Below are 21,953 nucleotides of genomic sequence, written 5' to 3' on the forward strand. Positions count from 1 at the left end.
AACCTGGAAGTTTGGGGTTTAGTTTAGGATTCAACAGGCAGCCCCAAAGTCTGGTGGCTCAGCGCACTACACAGTGGAGTCACCTGACCCCAGTGTCAGAAAAGCTGCTCTGAGGAATCTGCTGTGGACAGCACTCCCATGTTATCGTGGGTTCAAAACCTGTCCCAGGGACTAGTGTACATGGGGTAGGATGGCAGTCCTGATGCGGCCCTGGGGAAGGGGCCTTTTCTGGCATGAAGCATTAACTGCTTGCTCTGTCGTGGATGTGAAGTCCCAGGGCACTACCTGAAGAGAAGCTGGTGAGTTCACCTCTGCATCTTGGATGATGTGAATTTCAGTTGGTGAAAGCTTGCTGAGTCCCCAGTGTCTGCCTTCTCCCTACTGTCACTACACGACTGAAACACCTGGTTAGCTATGAGGCACTTCAGGAAGTCCTGAGGACGTGAAAGGTGCTACAGAAATGCAGACCTTCCTGGGAGGCCTCGGCAGTTTCTGCACCACTTTTGCTGTAGAGATCAGGTGAGACTGGAAACTGTACACCGTCTCGTATCCACACTAGGCAGAGCCTGCTGGGGACCCCGTCCCAGGTGGAGGAGATTTGTTTGGCACTGGTCCAAGTCCAGGACCAGCTGCATTTGAATGGATGTCCTGGAGGTGAGGGGCTGTGTCTTCCCATGAGCTGTGTTTGCAATGGCTGACACAGGACTCTGAAGTGTTTATAACAAAGGTACGAAGATGAGTTTATCACACAATAGTTGATTTCAGGACTTGCGTCCCCAGGGAAGGTGCCCTCAGGAGAGAGGTTTAGAAACTTGGCAATGGAGTATCTGCCGAAGCTGAGTGACCGGTGTGAGTGAGAAGTCCGAGTCAGGGAGTGTGGAGAAATGTATGAGTCACTTCCCCCGGGACACGAGCTCTGAGTGTGGCTGCTGCTTTCACTGAGAGACGGGGTCGGATCCCAGGAGCCTCACTTCATCCCAGTGCCCCTGGTTAATGATGCAGTGAGGTAATAAATGGATTTGGTTTTCAGACTCTTTAGCAATGGACATCCTGGCTGTGAGTGGATGGTATTACAGACACTGCCACCTGTTGTTCCCATTGGGTGTAACAGGTGGTATCACTGAAACCCCGTCCCCGTGTCCTGAACCCCTTGGTGTGGGGCACGTTTGCTGCACTGGTGCTCATGCCTTGTCAGATATCACACGGGTGTCGAATACTCGAACCTGACTCGCTGGAGTATTTCTAGAGGAGGCAGAGACATTTTGAGAGATCAGGGGACTGGAAGAGCTGAGGATTGGACCAGATCAGCCATGATCATATGGATGGTGGGGCAGGGTTGGGGGGCTGAATGGCCTACTGCACTTACCTGTTTGAGAATTTGCCTCCGGACCGCTCTAGTTGGAAGCAACCTCAAACCTCTGTCCCTTGGTGCTGTCACTGACAGCTCTGTGGTCTTGCTGCCCACGCACCCTCTCACTGGTCTGAAATTGAGATGTATGGAATCATTCTGTCCCCAGACAGTGTGGGAAAGTTCCTGTCTCGGCACCCGAACCACCGCTCCCCCCACTTCCCCAACCCTCGCTTTCAAAACCCAGACCTTGTGTTGCTGAGCACAGTGTTGTGTGAGGTTCTTCTCTGCCCACGGCTGCACTGGGTGTTCGGTGGAAGGCACTGGGAGTACCCCGGTGTTCGGTGGAAGGCACTGGGAGTACCCCGGTGTTCGGTGAAAGGTGCGGCATGGATGCATTTGTTGTTCCTCTCCTCACTGCACAGCAGGAGGTAACTGACCTGTTGTAGCTGTGCTGGGCTTTGTTTGTTTTGCATTAACTCCAATTAATCCCATCCACCTCTCCCAACAATTCTCCGGAGCCCTGAAAGTTCATCCTTTTGCAATATTTATCCAGTATTATGATTGAATCATCACCCGTCAAAGCAGCCCTGATCACAGCTCTTGGCCATTCTCCTAAGTTCTTCTGTGGCAGCTTCCTTCTTGAGAATCCAATTAGGGACAGAGTGCTCGGGTACAGGATGGTCCCAGTTAGTGATGCAGGAGGGCGGGAGGGGGATTATTTCCAGTGAAAGCTGCTTTATCTGTGCTCGCTGAGCAGGACAGACTCCCTCTGACACGGATCGATAGCTGCTGAAGTGGTGGCTCTGTCACTTTATTGATGTCTGTCCATCTGGTCGAATCTCTCTTTTTTAAACATGTCTTTGTCTTTTTTTCCACTCTCTGTCTCTCACCATTTTATCGCAGCGAATGTTCTTAAACATTTTGTGACCCAGATTTTAAAAATTCGAGGTAAGTTCTGATTTTGGGGAGAACAGGTGGACTCGGTGGCTGCCATCTGCTGAAGGTGTGACCCTTCCCCCTTCCTCTTGATGTCCCAGCCCTGGTTCCCCAATGGCCCGGAAAGCTTGTGCTGATGTGACGCCGCTGCATACATTCTCACTCACGTTCTGTTCTCCCTGCACTTTAGGACAAATTTGGAAGCTCTGCAGAAGAAGTTGGAGGAACTCGAGCTGGACGAACAGCAGCGGAAACGGCTGGAGGCGTTTCTGACCCAGAAGCAGAAAGTCGGAGAGCTGAAGGATGACGACTTTGAGAAGATCTCGGAGCTGGGCGCGGGCAATGGAGGTGTCGTCTTCAAAGTCTCCCACAGACCGTCTGGCCTAATCATGGCCCGAAAGGTGAAACCTGCTTCCTTCCTTTTCAAGCACACTCCTTCCCCTGTCCTGAAGTCCCGTCAGAGGTTTGGTTCCCCCTTTGCTCACACTGAGGCTTCTTAGTGAGGGTAAGACGCCAGTAACTACATGCCCAGTGTGTCTGTACACCTGGGGACAGGCAGCAGGAGCGGAGACTCTCGCTGCTGATGGTTAACCATCAATGTGTAACTCGTGTTGGTGAGTTTCCCTGCCATGTTCCTGCTCCCATGCCAACTGGTAAACTACTGCAGAGTAACCGCTCATCTTTGTACACACCTGGGCATGCACCCCAGATACACACACCCGTGCCTCTGCTCTCTTGTACATTCACCATGTGAGGACTCTCCCAATGTAGTGTCCCAACCCAAATTTTCTCTCATTACACCAAGTTCCTCCACTCTCAGTGCAAGCTGGGTGAATTGTTTCTCATCATGGATTCATACAGCGGGGAAACAGGCCATTCAGCCTGCCGTATCCATGCTAACCGGTCGGCACCCATCCACATTAATCCCATCTTCCAGCTCTTGGCCTGTGGCCTTCTGTGCCTAGGCGATTAAAATGCACATCTAGACACTTCACAAGTGCTGTCAGTAGCTCTGCTCCCACCAGCCTCTCTGGCAGTTCGTTCCATAGTGAATTCTACAATTTCCGATGACCAGCTTGTGACAGAACTGGCCAGTTCTGATGAAAGGTTATTAGCTTTTAATGTAAGCTCTGTTTCCTTGTTTCTTTGCTGTCTGACCTACTGAGTGTTCCCAGGATTTTGTTTCTGACTCCCACAGGGAGAGTCTGGGGTGGATAAAACAAGCCTGTGATACAGGAGAGGGGAATGGATGGATGGATAGGGTGACAGAGACCAGGACTGAGGCTCCACCACAGACTGCTGCGATGTAATTTCTCCAGTTTTGAAAGGAAGAGGTAAAAATGAAGTGAACATTTTTTTCCCCTTTGCAGCTGATCCACCTGGAGATAAAGCCGGCCATTCGGAACCAGATCATCCGAGAGCTGCAGGTCCTGCACGAGTGCAACTCTCCCTATATCGTGGGATTCTATGGAGCTTTCTACAGTGACGGGGAGATCAGCATCTGCATGGAGCACATGGTACAGAAGCTAAAGCATGTTATGTATGGGCCACATCAGTGGGCGCAGGGAGCGCCTGCCAGGAGCTGTCAAAGTCCCAGCTCCCTCAGTGACAAGTTCCTGTTCTGTAGCTACCTTCCTACTCGGGTCCCACTCAGACCTCCTCCTTGTCCCTCCACTGTTTCTCTTTTAGGGATACAACAGGTTTTTCAGGCAAGTGGGGAGGCTGTTCAGCCCATCACGGGCTGTGCCAGTGATCCACGAGGTTACACCCACCTTTTCTCAACTCTTTCTTGTCTTGAATTATTTTTCCAGTTCCCTTTTGGAAGTTCCTGTTGAATCTGCTTCCTTCACCCTGTCAGTCAGCTCACTCCCAGTATATCCAGCCACGTGAGAAACCTCTGCTACAAATGATCAGTGGCAGCTCCTTCCGTCTCTCTGAAACCTCTGCCTGGATATTCCGTTCTCAACCTCTTTCCTTCTGGCAGCTGTACTTCTGAAATGTTGCTTACTCCAGGGCTGACAGAAGAGTTTAAGGTGACACATTAAGCCTTTAATTAAGATGCACTGGTGTGGGTTTACACAAAGTGCTGCATTGTCTGTCCCTTGTGGTGTGTGTCCCATGGCCATCTGATACCCCACCTCTGCAGGAGGCAGCTGGACCCCTGCCTGGGTCAGAAGCTCTGGTACAGAACAAGGTTCCCACGTGGGCTTCACTGAAGTGTCGCCAAGGGGATGTAACAGCTGTAGGCTGTGGGTCACAGGAGGACAAGTCTGGGAGCCTTTTAAAATATCCCCACCTTCAATGACGTTGTGCCATATGTGTGATCAAACTTTTCCCCATACCCCTCAGCACCATTGGTCATCAAAAATCTATCAATTTATGATTTAAAAATTAGTGGGTTACCAGAATTAATTGCAGAAGAGTTCCATATTTCTCCTGTGCTCTGTGGCTAGATTTTTCGAACTTCACTTTCCCAAACAACTCACTATCTGGTTCCCCCTGATGTCTTCAGCCAACCTCAGTTGCAGGGAATCCTGGCCTAGTTTGCATAAGCTCTCTAACCTTGGAGTTCAGACATTACTCTGGTAAATTCCTGTAAGGCCACTGTGTCCTTCCTAATGTGCACTGCCAGAACTGCCCTCTGCTCCAGTGGGCTCTGACCAGCAGTCTCTAACTGTAGATAGAATAATGACATCTATTCCAGTCCTCTGGATATAAAGCCACTCATTCCAGTTTTCACTTCATTCCTAAAATGGAAATGTGAAGCTTTTATCTGAACAACCTGTGAGTTGGAATCAGTAACAGAAAGTGACCACTCAGTCTGGGGAAGGGTTAGAGGAACATTCTCGATCACCCCACTGATTGTTTTGTTGTGTCACAGGAGAATGCCAGTAAGGTAACCAAGATGTAAAACTGTTTAGTTCCCTCGGACTAGTTATCACATTTACTTTTCTGCTAGGATGGTGGATCATTGGATCAAGTGCTCAAAAAAGCAGGAAGAATTACAGAGCAAGTCCTGGGCAAAGTGAGCATAGCTGTAAGTATAACACATCAGTACAGGAGTGTATGGTTCCAGTAACAATGGTGGTGGTAATTCTGGATGGGTAATAATCCAGGGGGTAGCGTCCCATGGTCAAATTTCACCACCTATGCTGCCCCACACTCTTTGATATGGGAATTATTAGTGGCAGACATGATACCCACAATGCATTGCTGTGCAGAAAGTGCTCTATCTGTTATTTTACTGGACCAGGCATTGCGTTGAGGGAGTGTGACGTCCTTGCTGCGTGTTGTGTAAACAGTGATCTGTGGCAATGCTCGGATACACAGCTGATGTGGTGTAAAGGCAGGAATGCTGCATAACCCAGTCAATCTGCTGAATAATTGATGTGTTTTATTGAGCTCTGTCTTCTAAAGTCGGGAATACTTGTCTGTTGCAAACAGACACATCTAAAGGCCGGTTCATATATTGGGTCCAGTTGATCAAGGAAGTTTTTGTTTTAAACAACCGGCTTAAAATAAAATGGCCGTGTTTTTGCGTTGTGACCTCAGGGACTCATCCCATTTGGATCTGATTGAAGAACCTTCCGTGTTTTCTGCAGCTTCACTGTTCAGTTACAAAAGGCACCTGTCTGGGTGCTGCTTGCACTCCCAGCTCTGCCTGGGTTGCCGTTTTGGGAGATTCCAGAGGGCTCGGATGTGTGTTCTCGGGTCTCTGGGAAATCCAGTTGTAACATGGAAGAGCATCAGAAATAGAAGCAGTAGTAGATCATTTGGCCTCTCGAAGCTGTTCTGCCATTCAGTACAATCAAGGCTGATCTTCCCTATGTCCCCGGATTTCCTTCACATTCAAAATCTACTTGAACCTACTCGGTGTCGGAGCCTCCAAAGATTCACAGCCCCTGGGTGAAGAAATTTCATCTCATCTCATCTCAGTCCTGAATGGCCAGCCCCTTATTTTGACACCATGACCCCTGGTTCTAGACACCTCAACCAGGAGAAGCATCATCCCTGCACCCACCCTGTCAAGCCCCAGGAGAGTTCTGTGCAGTTAAGGTTCATTGGGTCCGGGAATGGGGAAGACTGGATTGTATTTACATGTAGACGATGCCTCTGTTGTAGGCACACAGTGACTGTGGGAGGGAGCAGCCTCGGTCACTTACCTGGGGGTAGCACACGTTGTGGAGCAGGGACACCATGCGCAGGCCAAGACTTGGGTGAGCATTGAACGAGGATTGGAGATGTTGGATAGTCTGGAAGGGAGGAGAGGGATAATCTGTGGCAGCATAGGACACTCCGAGTGGGAATGTGGGAACCTTCCACCTCAGCTGTGGCACTGCTGTATCCGATGGCTGAGTAATCCGGACTGTAAGTATTCTGAATACCCGGATGTGTGGCTGAATCCTTGTCACCAAAATCCGAGACCTAGGACTCAACACCTCCCTCTGTAACTGGATCCTTGACTTTCTAACAAACAGACCGCAATCAGTGAGGATAGGCAGCAATACCTCTGGCATGATTATTCTCAACACTGGTGCCCCACAAGGCTGTGTCCTCAGCCCTCTACTCTACTCCCTATACACTCATGACCGTGTGGCCAGATCCTGCTGTAACTCCATCTACAAGTTTGCAGATGATACCACCATTGTAGGCCGTATCTCAAACAGCGATGAGTTGGAGTACAGGAAGGAGATAGAGAGCTTAGTGGAATGGTGTCATGACAACAACCTTTCCCTCAATGTCAACAAAACAAAAGAGCTGGTCATTGACTTCAGGAAAGGGGACGGTGTACATGCACCTGTCTACATCAATGGTGCTGAGGTTTAGAAGGTTGAGAGCTTCAAGTTCCTGGGAGTGAACATCACCAACAGCCTGTCCTGGTCAAATCACGTGGATGCCATGGCCAAGAAAGCTCACCAGCGCCTCTATTTCCTCAGGAGGCTAAAGAAATTTGGTTTGTCCCCTTTGACTCTCTCCAACTTTTGCTGATGCACCATAGAAAGCATCCTATCTGGATGTATCACGGCTTGGTACGACAATTGCTCTGCCCAGGACCGCAAGAAGCTGCAGAGAGTTGTGGACACAGCCCAGCGCGTCACGGACACCAGCCTCCCCTCCTTGGACTCTGTCTTTACCTCCTGTTGTTTTGGTGTAGCAGCCGGCATAATCAAAGACCCCACCCACCTGGGACATTCTTCTCGCCTCTTCCATCAGGTAGAAGATACAGGAGCCTGAGGTCATGCACCACCAGACTTAAGGGCAGCTTCTACCCCACTGTGATAAGACTATTGAATGGTTCCCTTATACGATGAGATAAACTCTGACCTCACAATCTACCTTGTGACCTTGCACCTTATTGCACTGCACTTTCTCTGTAGCTGTGACACTTTACTCTACTGTTTTGTTGTTACCTGTACTACATCAATGCACTCTATACTAACGATGTAACTGCACTGTGTAATGAATTGACCTGTATGATCGGTTTGTAAGACAAGTTTTTCACTGTACCTCGGTACAAGTGACAATAATAAACCAATACCAATGAATCCTGCGTCTGGTGACTGTTATGGGGAAGTGCTGAGACTGACTTGGTTGAACTTGGCTCAGACACCAGTGGCTGCCGATGTAGTTCGTGGCACCTGGAAACATTGTATCTCGTTATTTCTCCTTGCAATGTAGAAGGAGGCCATTTGGCCCATTGAATCTGTGCTGGCTCACAGTGCTATCCCATTCCCCACTAACTTTCCCTGTAACTTGTTCTTCCCACATTCCTATCAAATCCTCCAGATTCCACCACTCAGCCACACACTGGGGACAATTTACAGCAGCCAGTTAATCTTCCAAGATAAGATACTTATTTATTTATTAGTCACATGTACATTGAAACACAGTGAAGTGCATCTTTTTGTGTTACTGTGCTGGGGGGCAGCCCAGGTGTCCTTGGGATGTTGGAGGGAACTGGAGCACCCAGGGGAAGCCCATGCAGTCGTAGGGAGAATGTACAAATTCCACACAGATGGGACGGAGGTTGGGATTGAACCTGGGTCGCCGGTGTGGTGTGCACAAGCTCCACGATCTGTGCCAATGTTGCACCACTTGTATAAACACTGGGGTCGAGGCTAGGACGTCCCCTGAGGCGACTGTTGTCCTACTTTGGCCTGAAGGCAGGCACACGTCCACTGATTGCAGAGGTGTTCCGAGACCCTGGCAGCAGGAACAGGGCATGATTTTGGCATCGGGTCACACTCACTGCGTGGTGGTACGGCCAGGCTGGGAGCTGGACACCCTGACAACGAGCGTGGACAGCATGTAAATGGATGATGGAGCCTAGATCAAAAGGACTTGATCTGAAGTGATGGAACTTTTTTTAACCAAACTTTTATAATCCTCACAGGTTAATAAGGGACTGGCCTACCTACGGGAGAAACACAAGATCATGCACAGAGGTATGTGACAGTTTATTGAATGTTGTTCCCAGTGAGGAGCTTTTCCATGTGAACTGCCTGAGCCACAGAGCTGTGGAGTAAGGCACTGCTAGTGTTGGCCTGACCCTTTCCTGGTGGGATGGTGTGGGCCGCTCGATTCTGTACAGCCCTTGGCAGTTCACTGCCCAGCGTGGGCTGGTGTTCCTGGACGATGTTCTACTGCCTGCCATTACATTGTTGGTTGCACGCAGTAACACTATCATGACATGTTTTATGGGGCCTTTGACACAGTAAAACCTGCCCAAGGCATTTTAGTAGCAGCAAAACTAACTACAGCCTGACTGTGGAGTTAATAGGGCAAATGACCAAAACCTTGGTGGATCTTAAGGGGCTGGAGAGATTTAAGGAGGGAGTTCCTGATTGGCACAGTTGCCAAGGATGGAAGTCCTCAAGTTGTTCCTTCAGAACCATCTCTGCTTCCTTGGTATCTGTGGCTCAGACACATTTTTTTGTGAAATGTCTCAGGAAACACTAAATGGATGCAAATTGCTGTTGCAACCACACTGAGCAATGTCATTGGGAACAAATACTAATTTAAGTTTAACCAATGAAAACCCAACTTGCACAAGATTGGCTGTTGCTTTAACCTTGTAGTCATAGCCACATTAATCCAGGTTAATCTTGCCTTTTAGCTTTACCTTGACCTCTCCTCTTTTATCTGTGACCCAAGAGAACTGTTAGCTCCCTGTTGTCTGAATTATTATTAATTTCTTTGAGGTCTGGCATTGAGGGCAAACCAGCTTTTATTGCCCATCCCTAGTCACCCATAAGGAGGTGCTAGTGAGGTGTTGCAGATCTGCTGGGTGACCCAGTTCAGTTTTCTGCCACAGCACACCAGTGCCTCCCTGCACTCAGTCCTCCTGTAACAAGAGAAGTTCAGCGCTATGCTGAATGTGGGCCATGCCAGGACTGAAGTGTGCTTGTTACTTAAATTATACAGCAGGGAACTGGGATCCACTCAGTGTTCACACTGAGCAGTTTTACCTTCAGATCATTGTGTAATCAAGGGCCTGTTCTGAGCTCTCACTTCAGCCGATGGTAATTCACAGGCAAAAGTTTTAAAATAGAATGCTCCAGAGTTTTTCCCTCCTCTTCCAAAGGCATGGACTCTGTTCCACACAACTGCTCACTGAAGCCTTTGGATTTCTGCAAATTGTGATAGAAAGTGGACAATATTTTGTTGGCTGTGTGGGAATCACAGTCTGTGCACAATGTTCCCACAAACGGGAATCCGTTCTCCCCCAAATGAAGTAGAAGGGGACAATGCTGCTCTGACCACTTCCAGCACCTTTAACAAGATTTCTTTAGCCTGACACCTTCTCACGTCCCTGTAGTTCTGTGAATATTTCCTTTCTACATTTACTTAATGCTCTCTCAATCACTTTGCTCCATTCCCCAAATCTGCCTGTGTGCCATTATATCAATATCTTTCCCTGACTTAACATTGCAGTTCATTACCTGTTTCTGGAGTTGGGCTGCAGTCACGGTCTCTGTGCTGTTACTCTGACTCCTTTTCCAAAGTGACTTAATTAAAATGAAAGCTAATAATGCATCATAGCATGTACTTCGAAACGTTCTAAATCGTGTTCCTTTCCAGATGTTAAGCCTTCGAACATCCTGGTGAATTCCCGTGGTGAAATCAAGCTTTGTGACTTTGGGGTCAGTGGGCAGCTGATTGACTCGATGGCCAACTCGTTTGTTGGGACCAGGTCCTACATGTCTGTAAGTTCGTGCCAGACTTGCTCTGCTCTTGTGATTTGGGAAGCTGAAAACGCTTCCTCTGGATGTTTCTCAGCCGGGAGTTTAGGGACGTACTGGGCCAGTGATGGAGGTTGTTAGCTGCCCTGAAAGGGAAAGACTGTCTACTCCAGGGGACTGAAGTCCGAGGCAGCAGTCACTCCCGGCCAAGTGGCTGCTTTGTCCTGGATGGCATCGAGCTTGTTACCATGCAGAAGGAGACCTTTCAGCCTATTGGGTAAATGCTGCCTCCCAGCAGAGCAATCCCATCAGAATCATTCCCCTACAACTCCCATCCCCCCCCCCCCCCCCCCCCGATTCATTCGGCACGTGTTCATTAAGAGGTAATTTACAGTGGCCAGTTAACCTACCAGCACATCTTTGGGATGTGGTGGAAAGGGGAGCACCTGATGGAAACCCATTCGGTTGCAGAGAGAATGCGCAAACTTGGCGAAAGCTCGCAGGTCCCTGGCACCGTGAAACAGCAGCACTATCTGCCGCTCTTGAGCATTGATGGATTTGCACTCCTGATGTGTCTTGTGGATGGTAGAAAGGCTTTGGGGTGTCACTTGCCACAGGATCCCCAGCCTCTGCCGAGCCCTTTGTAGTCCTGGTGTTTATGTGGCCTGTCTTGTCCATGGTGACCCCCAGGATGTTGGTGTTGATGGCAAGAGACTTGGTAATGGTGGTGTGATTGCACGTCGCGGGTGGTTAGGTTTCCTTCTGGCGGAGATGATCATTGCCTGGCGGTTGTGTCATGACGACGTTACCCAGGCTCTGAAGGGGGTGTGGAGCACTTCATTACTGGGGGGTTGTTGATGGAACTGGACACCAGGCTGTCATTAACCCGACAGTAATGACTGTGAACTTGACAGTTGCACCTTCTTCCTTCTAAAGGCCATGGAATATACGATGGGGTGAAGGTGTGGGCCCCGTTCAGTGCTGACCCCCTGCCCCGTCCCTCCCCGTGCCCTGCAGTTCTTCTCCTCGTCAAGTGTTTATTGCTATTGATTGATCTTGTATCAGCACCTCAGAGGAAGCATTGAACTTGCACAGGTCTCCGCAGTGTTCTGGCTGCAGTGCCCCCTGAAGCTGCTCTCATTGCCGCTCTCTGTGGCCTTTAGACACATGGGAAGGAAAAGTCGGGTTTCGATGCCTCCCCTCCACCTAGTGTAATGGGTAATGTTTTTATGGGGACGGAATAGGTTTATGATGGTACTGGAATGATGGGCTGAATGGTTGCCTCATTCCATCTGCTCTGGGATGGGTATCTGGGTGAGTGGATGCAACACGGGGAAGCTAACATCACGACAACCTTCTGCTTGTTTCCCAGCCGGAAAGACTCCAGGGGACACACTACTCTGTTCAGTCTGATATCTGGAGTATGGGCCTCTCCCTGGTGGAGATGGCGATCGGCAGGTATCCAATTCCTCCACCTGATGCTAAAGAGCTTGAACAAATTTTTGGCTGTCACATGGGTGAAGACTCCTCCTCCGACCAGAGCAGTCGACCACCTGGGCGCCCTGGGAGCTGTGAGTTTGGAATGTGAACTTGTATCCCATCATCTACAGAGGTCCTGTAATGGCTGGGGTTGGGGAACTGGTGGGTGGGAGGTGGGAGTGCCGTGTGCCTGTATCACTGGTGTCAGGGAATTCTAGACATTGTGTGCCTGTATCACTGGGATTGGGGGAACTCAGGAATGGAGTGTGCCTGTATCATTGGGCTGGTTAGGTCTGGGGGTGCAGTGTACCTGTATTGTCGGGCTGGTTGAGTGTGGGGGTGCAGCGTGCCTGTATCATTGGGATATCTGGGAATGGTGTGTGCCTGTATCACTGGGATTGGGGGAATCCAGGAATGGAGTGTGCCTGTATCATTGGGCTGGTTAGGTCTGGGGGTGTGGTGTACCCGTATTGTCGGGCTGGTTGAGTGTGGGGGTGCAGCGTGCCTGTATCATTGGGATATCTGGGAATGGTGTGTGCCTGTATCACTGGGATTGGGGGAATCCAGGAATGGAGTGTGCCTGTATCATTGGGCTGGTTAGGTCTGGGGGTGTGGTGTACCCGTATTGTCGGGCTGGTTGAGTGTGGGGGTGCAGCGTGCCTGTATCATTGGGATATCTGGGAATGGTGTGTGCCTGTATCACTGGGATTGGGGGAATCCAGGAATGGAGTGTGCCTGTATCGTCGGGCTGGTTGAGTGTGGGGGTGCGGTGTGCCTGTATTGTCGGGCTGGTTGAGTGTGGGGGTGCAGCGTGCCTGTATCATTGGGATATCTGGGAATGGTGTGTGCCTGTATCACTGGGATTGGGGGAATCCAGGAATGGAGTGTGCCTGTATCGTCGGGCTGGTTGAGTGTGGGGGTGCGGTGTGCCTGTATTGTCGGGCTGGTTGAGTGTGGGGGTGCGGTGTGCCTGTATCGTCGGGCTGGTTGAGTGTGGGGGTGCGGTGTGCCTGTATCGTCGGGCTGGTTGAGTGTGGGGGTGCGGTGTGCCTGTATCGTCGGGCTGGTTGAGTGTGGGGGTGCGGTGTGCCTGTATCGTCGGGCTGGTTGAGTGTGGGGGTGCGGTGTGCCTGTATCGTCGGGCTGGTTGAGTGTGGGGGTGCGGTGTGCCTGTATCGTCGGGCTGGTTGAGTGTGGGGGTGCGGTGTGCCTGTATCATTGGGATATTTTAGCTGGTTGTTGGGAAATAGTTTGGGACCCAGGTGTCCACACCCCACTCAGCGCCCTGAAATTGATGCTTTCTTCTTGCAGCTTTTGGTGTGGACAGTCGACCTCCAATGGCGATATTTGAACTGTTGGATTACATAGTCAATGAGGTCAGTGTCACTCCTGGTGCCCGGGTCAGTGACGGCTCCCCGACCTGACTCTGTTTCACACGGACGCCTGTTGCAGGAGGTGGACAAATCTGGCAGGTGTTTGTGTCTCAGGAGTAGCCCCCAGTGAAAGGTCCTTCCCTGACACACTCCTGCTGCCTGACCTGCTGAGGACTTCCAACGTTTCCTGTTTATACAGGCGACCCCATGTTGTGGGGGGGGGGGGGGGGGGGGTTACGTTCCCAGAAAACAGTCCGAATTGAATTTTCCGCAATGTGAGGCTGTGTCACCTGCACGTGTCAAAAACAGCGAGTTGAATAGAAGAGTTTCTGTTCATTTATTTGCTTTTTTCCCCCACAAATTCATTGAGAGCGAATTTTATTCTGCATCTCAAATTGCTGGGTAGTGATTTGTGACTTCTGCAAGGGTGAGTTTTGGTTACCCGAGTGGCCTGCATTTCACGTTACCCCGGAGGAGGCATACCTGGAGGGGATGGTCTTGCCTTCTGTCTCCTCCAGTTGTGCCTCCCTCATTACCTACAGTAGAATCGCCATAAAAGGGGTCTTTGCTAAATAATTAAACAGCTCAGGGTTAACAAGGGTTTAAAGGGGAGGTGTTAAGCAAGCTGGCTGCTGTGTGCACAGCGCTGTGATATGTTTGCCTTTATCGGTGACCAGTATTTAGGACAGAATAAAGCACCTCATCCATCAGTAACACAAGCTCCTGAGAACGGAAGGGAAGGTACGGACGAGCGGTGGGGGAAGGGAAATGAGTGAACACGTGGTTCACTCTGGAAGTGGAGAGATGGGTTTCGGGTTCCTTTAGGATCAGGTCTGACGGAAGGTCCAAACCTTCACGATCTCTCTCTTCATCAAAAAGTCATCACTTCAGATGCTGGGAAGTTCGTGGGTTGAGGGGCGTTAATGGAGAGAGGCAGAGTTAATGTGTAACCTGTGGCTGTTGTTTCTGTGTGAGCTCTGACCACACGTGCTATCTGGGACAGTAGGAATCATTGGGTTAATAGGACCACACTCCATCTGGTTCGTGTTCCTGCCATGCACAAACACAGTGAAGTTGTTGGCTTGTTACCACAATTGATCAAAGAAAGATCACTTACTTCACCGTGACGCTGGCCTGAGATTTATCCTGCTTCCTGTGTCCACAGGAGAGGACCAACCCCCTCCCTTGAAGGGTGCAGGGACATCAATTTTACAATCAATGTACACCTTTAATGTTGGTGCTGTTCGGGATTTGAGCAAGAGCAGGTGAATGGGGTTGAAATGTTGATCAGATGTGATGTGAATGAACCTGTTCCTCGGGCTCCTGGCACGGTGTGGTCAGAAAACACATGTAACCCGATGGATATGTGGAGTTACACAGGCAGATCTGTTCAGGTGAGTTGGAGGGAGGCAGCGAGTCAGGTCGGACCCTCACCTCCAGAAAAAGGTGAGGTTCTAACCCATCCTGGATGTAAAAATGTTTCCTACTGCAGAGAGTTTGTTTCAGGTGTGCTACACCCTATACATTGTGCATTCTCCAGAGGCTGCAGCTTCTAGCTGTTTTTAATTGTCTTGTCATTGTTTCCCTTGGGATTTAAAATTTTTTCACTTGTTTGTTCATTTTCTCTGCAGCCGCCTCCTAAGTTACCATCTGGAGTTTTCACTGATGAATTCCAGGATTTTGTGAATATTTGGTGAGTTGGTTATGACTAAAAACTCAGGTTCTGGGGTGCAGTGCACAGGAGAAGCCCACAGCCGATATGAGGGGGTGGGGTGGTACCAGACATTCGTTTCCCAATCCTGGCTTTGGTGCGGAGGAGATTCACTAATTGGAGGACATTAGTTCTGGGGAGCGATTGGATTGGCCAGCCTTGTTCCTCCTGGAGAAGGAGGAGGCTGAGGAGTAACTTCAGTAGAAGTTACTCTAATGTGAGAGGCATAGATAGGATTGATGGCCAGAATCTTTCTCCTGTACTTGGGATATCACAAGGGCATAGTTTTAAAGTGAGAGGAAGGAGTTTTAAAGGGGATTTGAGGGGAAAGTTTTTACACAGTGGTTGATATCTGGAACTTGCTGCCAGAGGAGGTGGTGGCATTGAATACAGTTACGACATACAAGAGACATTTAGAAGGCACTTGAATAGACAAGGCATAGAAGGATGAGGACCCAATGTGGGCAAATGAGATTGTGTAGATGGCCAAAACAGTTGGCATGGGTGTGATGGGCTGATGGGCCTGTTTCTGTGCTGTACTACTCCAGTGTAAAATTCTACAGCACAGAGTTAGGGGAAGAATCAGCTGTCTGAAGGGGTGTGATTGGTGGTGTTGGGGATCAGGAGTATCACCAACAATCACTTCCACGGAAGGGTTTGGGAGATGCTATTGGAGTAATGGCTGTGCACACTGCAGCTGCTGTGGGTTGGTGGCAAAAGGAGTGAAAGTCAGGGGTGGTGGCTGGGGTCCCAGTGAAGTGGACTGCTTTGTCCTGGATGGCATCCACCTCCAGAGGTGTAGGTGCTGCACTTATCCAGCTGAGTGGAGAATATTCAATCACACTCCTGCTATACCTTGTGGAAAGGACTTGGGGGTTCAGGTGAGTCTCTTGCTACAGGATCCCCAGCCTCTGACCTGCTCTTGCATCCATGGTATTTGTGCGGCTGGTCCAGTTATATCTCTGGCCAGTAATGACCAAAAGGATTTTGTTTTTAAGTTCTACTTTTGATGTGTGTGTGTGTGTGTGCGCAAACTAAATGTAACACGTCTGGGTTAACACACAGCACAGAACTGGGAGTGTGAGCTGTGTGAAGGATGCAAAGAGGCTCCACAGTGTTTTAGACAAATTGGGCGAGTGGGCAAATGTGCAGTTTAATGTGGATAAATGTGAAGTTCTAAAAACAGGTTATTATCTGATTGGGCTGGGAAAGGGGGAGGTGCCACAGCTTTGGGTGATTTGTGCACCAGTCAGTGAAATGCAAATGGAATTTGTCTTCATTGCAGGAACGTGGATGTCTTGCTGCAGCTGTTCAGGGCCTGTGTGTGATCCCATCTGGAATTTTATGTGCAGTTTGGTCTCACTGTCTAAGGAACGATGTTCTTGCTGTTCTGGGAGTGTAGCAAAATTTTACTGGAGTGATTCTTGGGATGGTGGGTCTGATGAATGAGGGGTTGGGTTGGGTCCGTTGGACGGGTGTTCACTGGGTTTGTAGAGGAGATGGAATCTCGGAAACCAAAACAACTCTAACAGAAGTGGAGAGGTTAGTTACAGGGAGGGTGTTGTTGATAGCTGGAGGGTCCAGAACTAGGGTCACAAACATCAGGATGTGGGGCCTTCCATTTAGAACCAAGATCAGAATGGAGATATACTTCTGGAATTCTCCACCACAGAAGACAATGGAGGCCAAGTCATTGAGTATTTTCAAGGCGATAGATATATTCATAATACTAAAGGGATCAAGGGATATGGAGGGAAGGCAGGACGGGGGTACTGAGGTGGATGATCAGTCATGATCGTGTTGAATGGTGGAGCATGATCAAAGGGCTGAATGGCCTCTTGGTATTTTCTCTGAGAGTAAAAATAAATCCAGGAATGTCTTGTAATATTTGCTATGTGCTCTGGTGTTCATTAATCAGCTCCTTTGGCAGTGATTCTTCCCTCAAACCTCTCCAGTTTCTTTCTCCTGCCTCTGTTATACCTGTGGAAGAATTCATGCCCAGCTCCCACACTTACATTGATCAATCAGTAATCCTGAATGTGCCCTTGGTAGACTGCTGTTGTAACATGGAGAGGACGGCAGAATATAATGGGAAGAACCTACTGTTTCAGTATCCCCCTTAAAATGAATAGTGAGTGGAGGTCTATTGTTATTTATGGTTAAATGTACCTCATTTCTTTTATCAGCTTGATAAAGAATCCTGCAGAGAGAGCAGACTTGAAGCAGCTCATGGTGAGTGAGCCCTCAGCGTTGTTTGACTTAATTATTTGGCTCTTGTGTTATGCAACAAAATGCCAATTTGAGTTGTTATAACTTAATTATTTAATGAATATATATTGAAATTCCCTCACTGACCTTGAGTGTTTGGGAGCAGAACCTTTGAATGAAAAGTTCTGTAGATTAATGTTTTGCTTTACACTGCATTAACTGGCCTGTGACAGGGAAGCCATTATTGTACCCTGTATCTCTGCATTTTGAAACACTGGATTGGGGAGGGAGGGGTTAAGGGCTTTCAATCCTACTCAGCATCCAGACCTTTGCTTGGAAAGTCTCCTCAGGTGAGATCCAAGGTCCTGCTGCTTTATTACAGAGGACACAGTGATAACCCTGAGGGTTTTGCATAGTGGAAATTTAGAGTGGACGGGGAGGAACAGTTTCCACTTGTAGGGGTCTAGAACCAGAGGCTTTAAGTAATTAGCAAAAGCATAAGATGATTTACCATGATCTGGGCCCCACTGGGTGAAAGGATGCCAGAAACTGGTTCAGTAGTAACTTCCAAAATTGTATTCAAATTTGGAAATGTTAATGTGAGGCCATGGGACTGATGGACACTTGTCAAAGAGCCACAGTGGGTGAATGTCTTCCTTCTGATGACCTGACAATGATTTGGGAGTGTTTTAAACTTGTTCTGAGGATGTGGTCTTATGGTCAGTATGTATTGTCCATCTCCTAGATACCAGAGGTGGTGGTTTCTATTCGTGCTAATGAAGCTTCTGCATTGCCTTTGGTTAGAAGATGCCAGTGTTTTCCCCAGTGGCAAAGGAGATGATTATTTGTCTAAGTTGGGAAGAAGTGTGCTCTGGACTGGTGTCTTTTCCCTTGACAAGTATTCAACATTTTTTTTTGACAGGCTCATTCTTTCATCAAGCGATCAGAGGCGGAAGAGGTGGATTTTGCAGGCTGGCTGTGCACAACGATTGGCTTGAAGCAGCCAAGCACTCCGACGCACACTCCCGCTATATGAGTCACCCATGCCGCTAAACCACTGTTCTGTCTTTGTGCAGCAAACTGATGGATGTTTCTGCTGATGTTACCTCATCATAACCCTCTATCCCATTATATATTTAAAGAGATGTATTTACATTTTTAAAGGAATAATGTCTGTTAAAATTGTCAAAATTTAACTGCCCCTCTTAAATTTTAGAATTTGCCAATGGGAATAGGTAGCAAGTTGATCTTACTTACGGCTCAGCGCCAACAGGGAATAAGTTGAGGGTAATCAGGTAACTTTACAGGGATGGTACTAACCTATTGTACACCCAATGTTGTGGATAACTGGGAAACCCCTGCTACTTGCAGGGCTATAACTCATTTTAAAGAGTCTGCTGGTCTCTAGGTGGCACTTACAGAATGCTCTGAATACTTATTAATGTATACACTGCACTGCAGCTAGAGAAACTGGAATTGCAACTTAAATGACACATTCTCCCTAATTTATTTCTACTGCAACCCTTGTTCTCTGCTCACTAGTGTAACTCCAAAGCCAGGAGTTGGATAGGTGGAAGAAACTGAAATCAGTACTCTTACCCCAATGACCATCCACCTCAAAACAGCCAGACTGAGTAGAAGATTATAGATTATCAGCAGGAAATCCTTGAGAGCCTGGGATCATTAAGAGGGTAGAACTTGTGCTGCAACTTCTGACACTTGCCTATTGGGATTTCAACAAACTGGAGGTGTGTGGGTGCCATTGCCTTTACTACATCATTTGAAACCAACTGGTGCAGCTAGCCTCTAGCACCATTTAGTTGCTTTCCCGCAAAGGCAGAACTGGTAGGATTTCTGCCTGATGGCTTGGAGCATAACAGCTCTTGCCTGGTTCTTTGGTAAAAGGGATTGATCTAAAACCTGTTCACTTGCTTGAGGAAAGCCCAGTTCGGAGGGGCAATCATATGCTCCTGTTGCTGGTTTCCTTCTCCTTCCTGATGGCTGATTGTTTAGTTCAAGATGAAGCCTGTGCCCAGTTATTTCAAGGTGTGCAGTTTCTGCAAAATTCATGCCCAGATATTTCATATCAGGGCAAAATTGAATGAATTTGTGCTACACATTGTGGATTTTTCAAACTGGCACATTACATTCAACATCTTTGCTTCTGTACACCTTTACACAGGTTTAAACTCCATTTGCATGGCCCAGTACTGGCTTCAGAACTGACCCCTGCATCAAGTAGGAATTTAAGGGTGATAAATGTATTTAGTTTCTCAGGCTTGTGCATCATTAATCACTCACTTCTACTGACAACCTCTTTAATGAAAGTCTCTCCTTTGCCTCTCTTCCGCCCCCCCCCCCCCCCCCACCCCCGGCAGAAACTTTAGACTAAACTCAGTTATAGTAGAGGAGATTGTTGTATGGCTTTAATTCTGCTCATGTAACAAGAGCATTACAACGTAAAAGGCAAAACACTGTGGATATTGACAATCTGAAACAATGTTGGAAATGTGTGACCAGCACTGGAAGATATAGCAAGTTTTAAGCATGTGCAGAATGAGAAATAAGTGGAGAAGGGAATTGTAATACAAGGGATGAATGAGTGTAATGGGTGTGGGTGTAGAGGAGCTGTATCACCAGTTGCTGTCAGAAAGTGGTAATTCATTGAATGTGGAAGACTGTAAAATTATCAAAAGGTGAAAAACTATTGTTTAACACAAGGCAGTGATCAGAATTAAGCTATCAAAAAAAAAGCTTGGGGTATTACATATGGAATACTAAGTCAATGTGGGGAAAAGTAAATCAGTTAAAGGATGGCACTGTACCACTTTGAAACAAGAAATATACAGGCTCAGTCATTCCCTAATTTTACATTCGGGTATTAATGTGACCACCTCTGCACGTCCAGTGGAAAATGTGCACTTACCTGGGTGATTTTCTACCATTTATGAAGCTGAAAGAACAAATTAAGCTGGATTGTAAAATGGAAGAGCATTAATTTCTTAATGTTTAGTATTTATTTAAGTCTACAGAGTTTAAGCTTTCTGGGATAGCTGGTGTATCAGTGAGTTTAAATTCATCTGTTGTATTTGCAAAAAGTACTTCCAATTACCCTATTTGTGAAGCAGATGAAAATTTTACATTAAGGTACATAAACTTGCACAGACATGCAGTAGTATGTCAGCTGAGGGTATCACAAATTCGTTTTGGTAAAATTATCTGAGACAGCCCAAGATGGACAAGCCTGTTTTTATGATTACCTTGTCTAGAAGAATGTTTAAGGCCTCCTTTACTGGTTTGATAGAACGTTTTGTTCTCACAGTAAATGACATCTAAACTATCCCAGATGTATCAACCATGGAGCAGATAGGATCCTCATGCATGTGTTTTAAAATCAATAAATTGTACCTGCTAAGCAATTAGCAAAACTTTTAGGACTTTATAATCCCTTAAAGCATATTATGATTTGTAGTTAGTGAACAGATATTGTACCTTGAGTAATCAGCTGCAATAGCCATAAACTGGCTATCCAACTCAATGGCTGTAGATTCTTGCTCTGTCATTACTCTGGTGCCATTGAGAATTGGATAGCTCTATCGACCAAGTTAAATTCAGGACAGATATACACTTGGCTTATCTGGGCATTGGCAGATAAGGCCAACAGATTTTGAACCTCCTTTATCCCTTAGTTTTTCAGATTATTCCCCAGGCACTCAACTATTCAAATGTGTACAAGATATTAGTGCTCCATTTCATTGTTCTTGATCTTCACTTGGTGGAAAGTAGCACGGAAAATTGCAGTATTGACATAACTCACCTGCACTATGCTGCTGAGGCTTTGTTCCCCTGCCACTCCTTCACTAGGAACCTCAACAATCCACCTTCTACAGAGAACTTTTGTACTGATGTTTTTGGAAAATCATGATAACAAATTGGAAACTTAAGGATCAGATGTGCAGTGCACAATCAGACACTCTTTCTTTAAGACCAAGTGTAACCAGTGAGAAAATATTGTTGACTGCTAAATTGGTGTGAATCAAGTGTGCAATTCAAAACCCTCTCAATCTGTGTTCCTGCTAAAGTTTTCACCATTAAAGTCCAATGTTGCAATAAATATTCTCAGTACTTTTACTTTCCTGTTCACATCTACATTTTGCTGCTTTTAAAATCTAATTGGGGAGGCAAACTTAATCACAACTTTACAGACCAAAACATTGATTTTCCCATCAATATTTTTGGCATTTGTTTTAGATTTCCAACATCAAGTTTATTTCTTGTTTCCAGTCTTCCACAAGCCTGACCCAAATCCTAAAAGACAGTTTATTTCAAGTTTTGCCATAGTCAGAGATTACCATGTCAACAAAGATTGAGGGTATCTCAATGTTAAGCCAATGTAATACTGGCCCACAACTGTTCAAAATGAAGAAAGCAATCAGGGTAGCACTGACAGAAAAAGGAATGCCAGGCTCAACATTGCATACGATCATGGCCACTCTAAGCTCAAGTCTCAACTCTGCTAGATCCCCATAACCTTCAATTTCCACCCTCCCCACAACACTTGAGACTTCAACATTTACCCAGTCATCCCCCCTTAGGATCACCATTCTTCTAAACTCCATTAAACTACTGTAGCTGCTTACAAGGTAATGTTCTTGCCCCAGGAATTAGCCTAGTGAATCTCTTCTAGACTACAACCAATGCTAGTACATCCT

General features: G+C 47.4%; 1 protein-coding gene across 1 annotated transcript in view; it reads left to right on the forward strand.

The window, feature by feature from the left end:
- The window catches only part of map2k1 (mitogen-activated protein kinase kinase 1), a 38,619-nt gene extending 17,264 nt beyond the window's left edge, over positions 1–21,355 (forward strand). The window contains exons 2-11 of the mRNA XM_052040239.1: positions 2,478–2,688; positions 3,658–3,804; positions 5,247–5,324; positions 8,682–8,733; positions 10,370–10,494; positions 11,843–12,041; positions 13,261–13,325; positions 14,954–15,015; positions 17,220–17,265; positions 18,164–21,355. Coding sequence (XP_051896199.1) covers positions 2,478–2,688; positions 3,658–3,804; positions 5,247–5,324; positions 8,682–8,733; positions 10,370–10,494; positions 11,843–12,041; positions 13,261–13,325; positions 14,954–15,015; positions 17,220–17,265; positions 18,164–18,277 — 1,099 coding nt within the window. The 3' untranslated portion in view covers positions 18,278–21,355. The remainder of the gene's footprint in view (positions 1–2,477; positions 2,689–3,657; positions 3,805–5,246; positions 5,325–8,681; positions 8,734–10,369; positions 10,495–11,842; positions 12,042–13,260; positions 13,326–14,953; positions 15,016–17,219; positions 17,266–18,163) is intronic.
- The last annotated feature ends 598 nt before the right edge of the window (positions 21,356–21,953 follow it).

Source organism: Pristis pectinata, chromosome 28 (genome assembly GCF_009764475.1).
Source record: "Pristis pectinata isolate sPriPec2 chromosome 28, sPriPec2.1.pri, whole genome shotgun sequence".
In the NCBI taxonomy this organism is placed as follows: Eukaryota; Metazoa; Chordata; class Chondrichthyes; order Rhinopristiformes; family Pristidae; genus Pristis; species Pristis pectinata.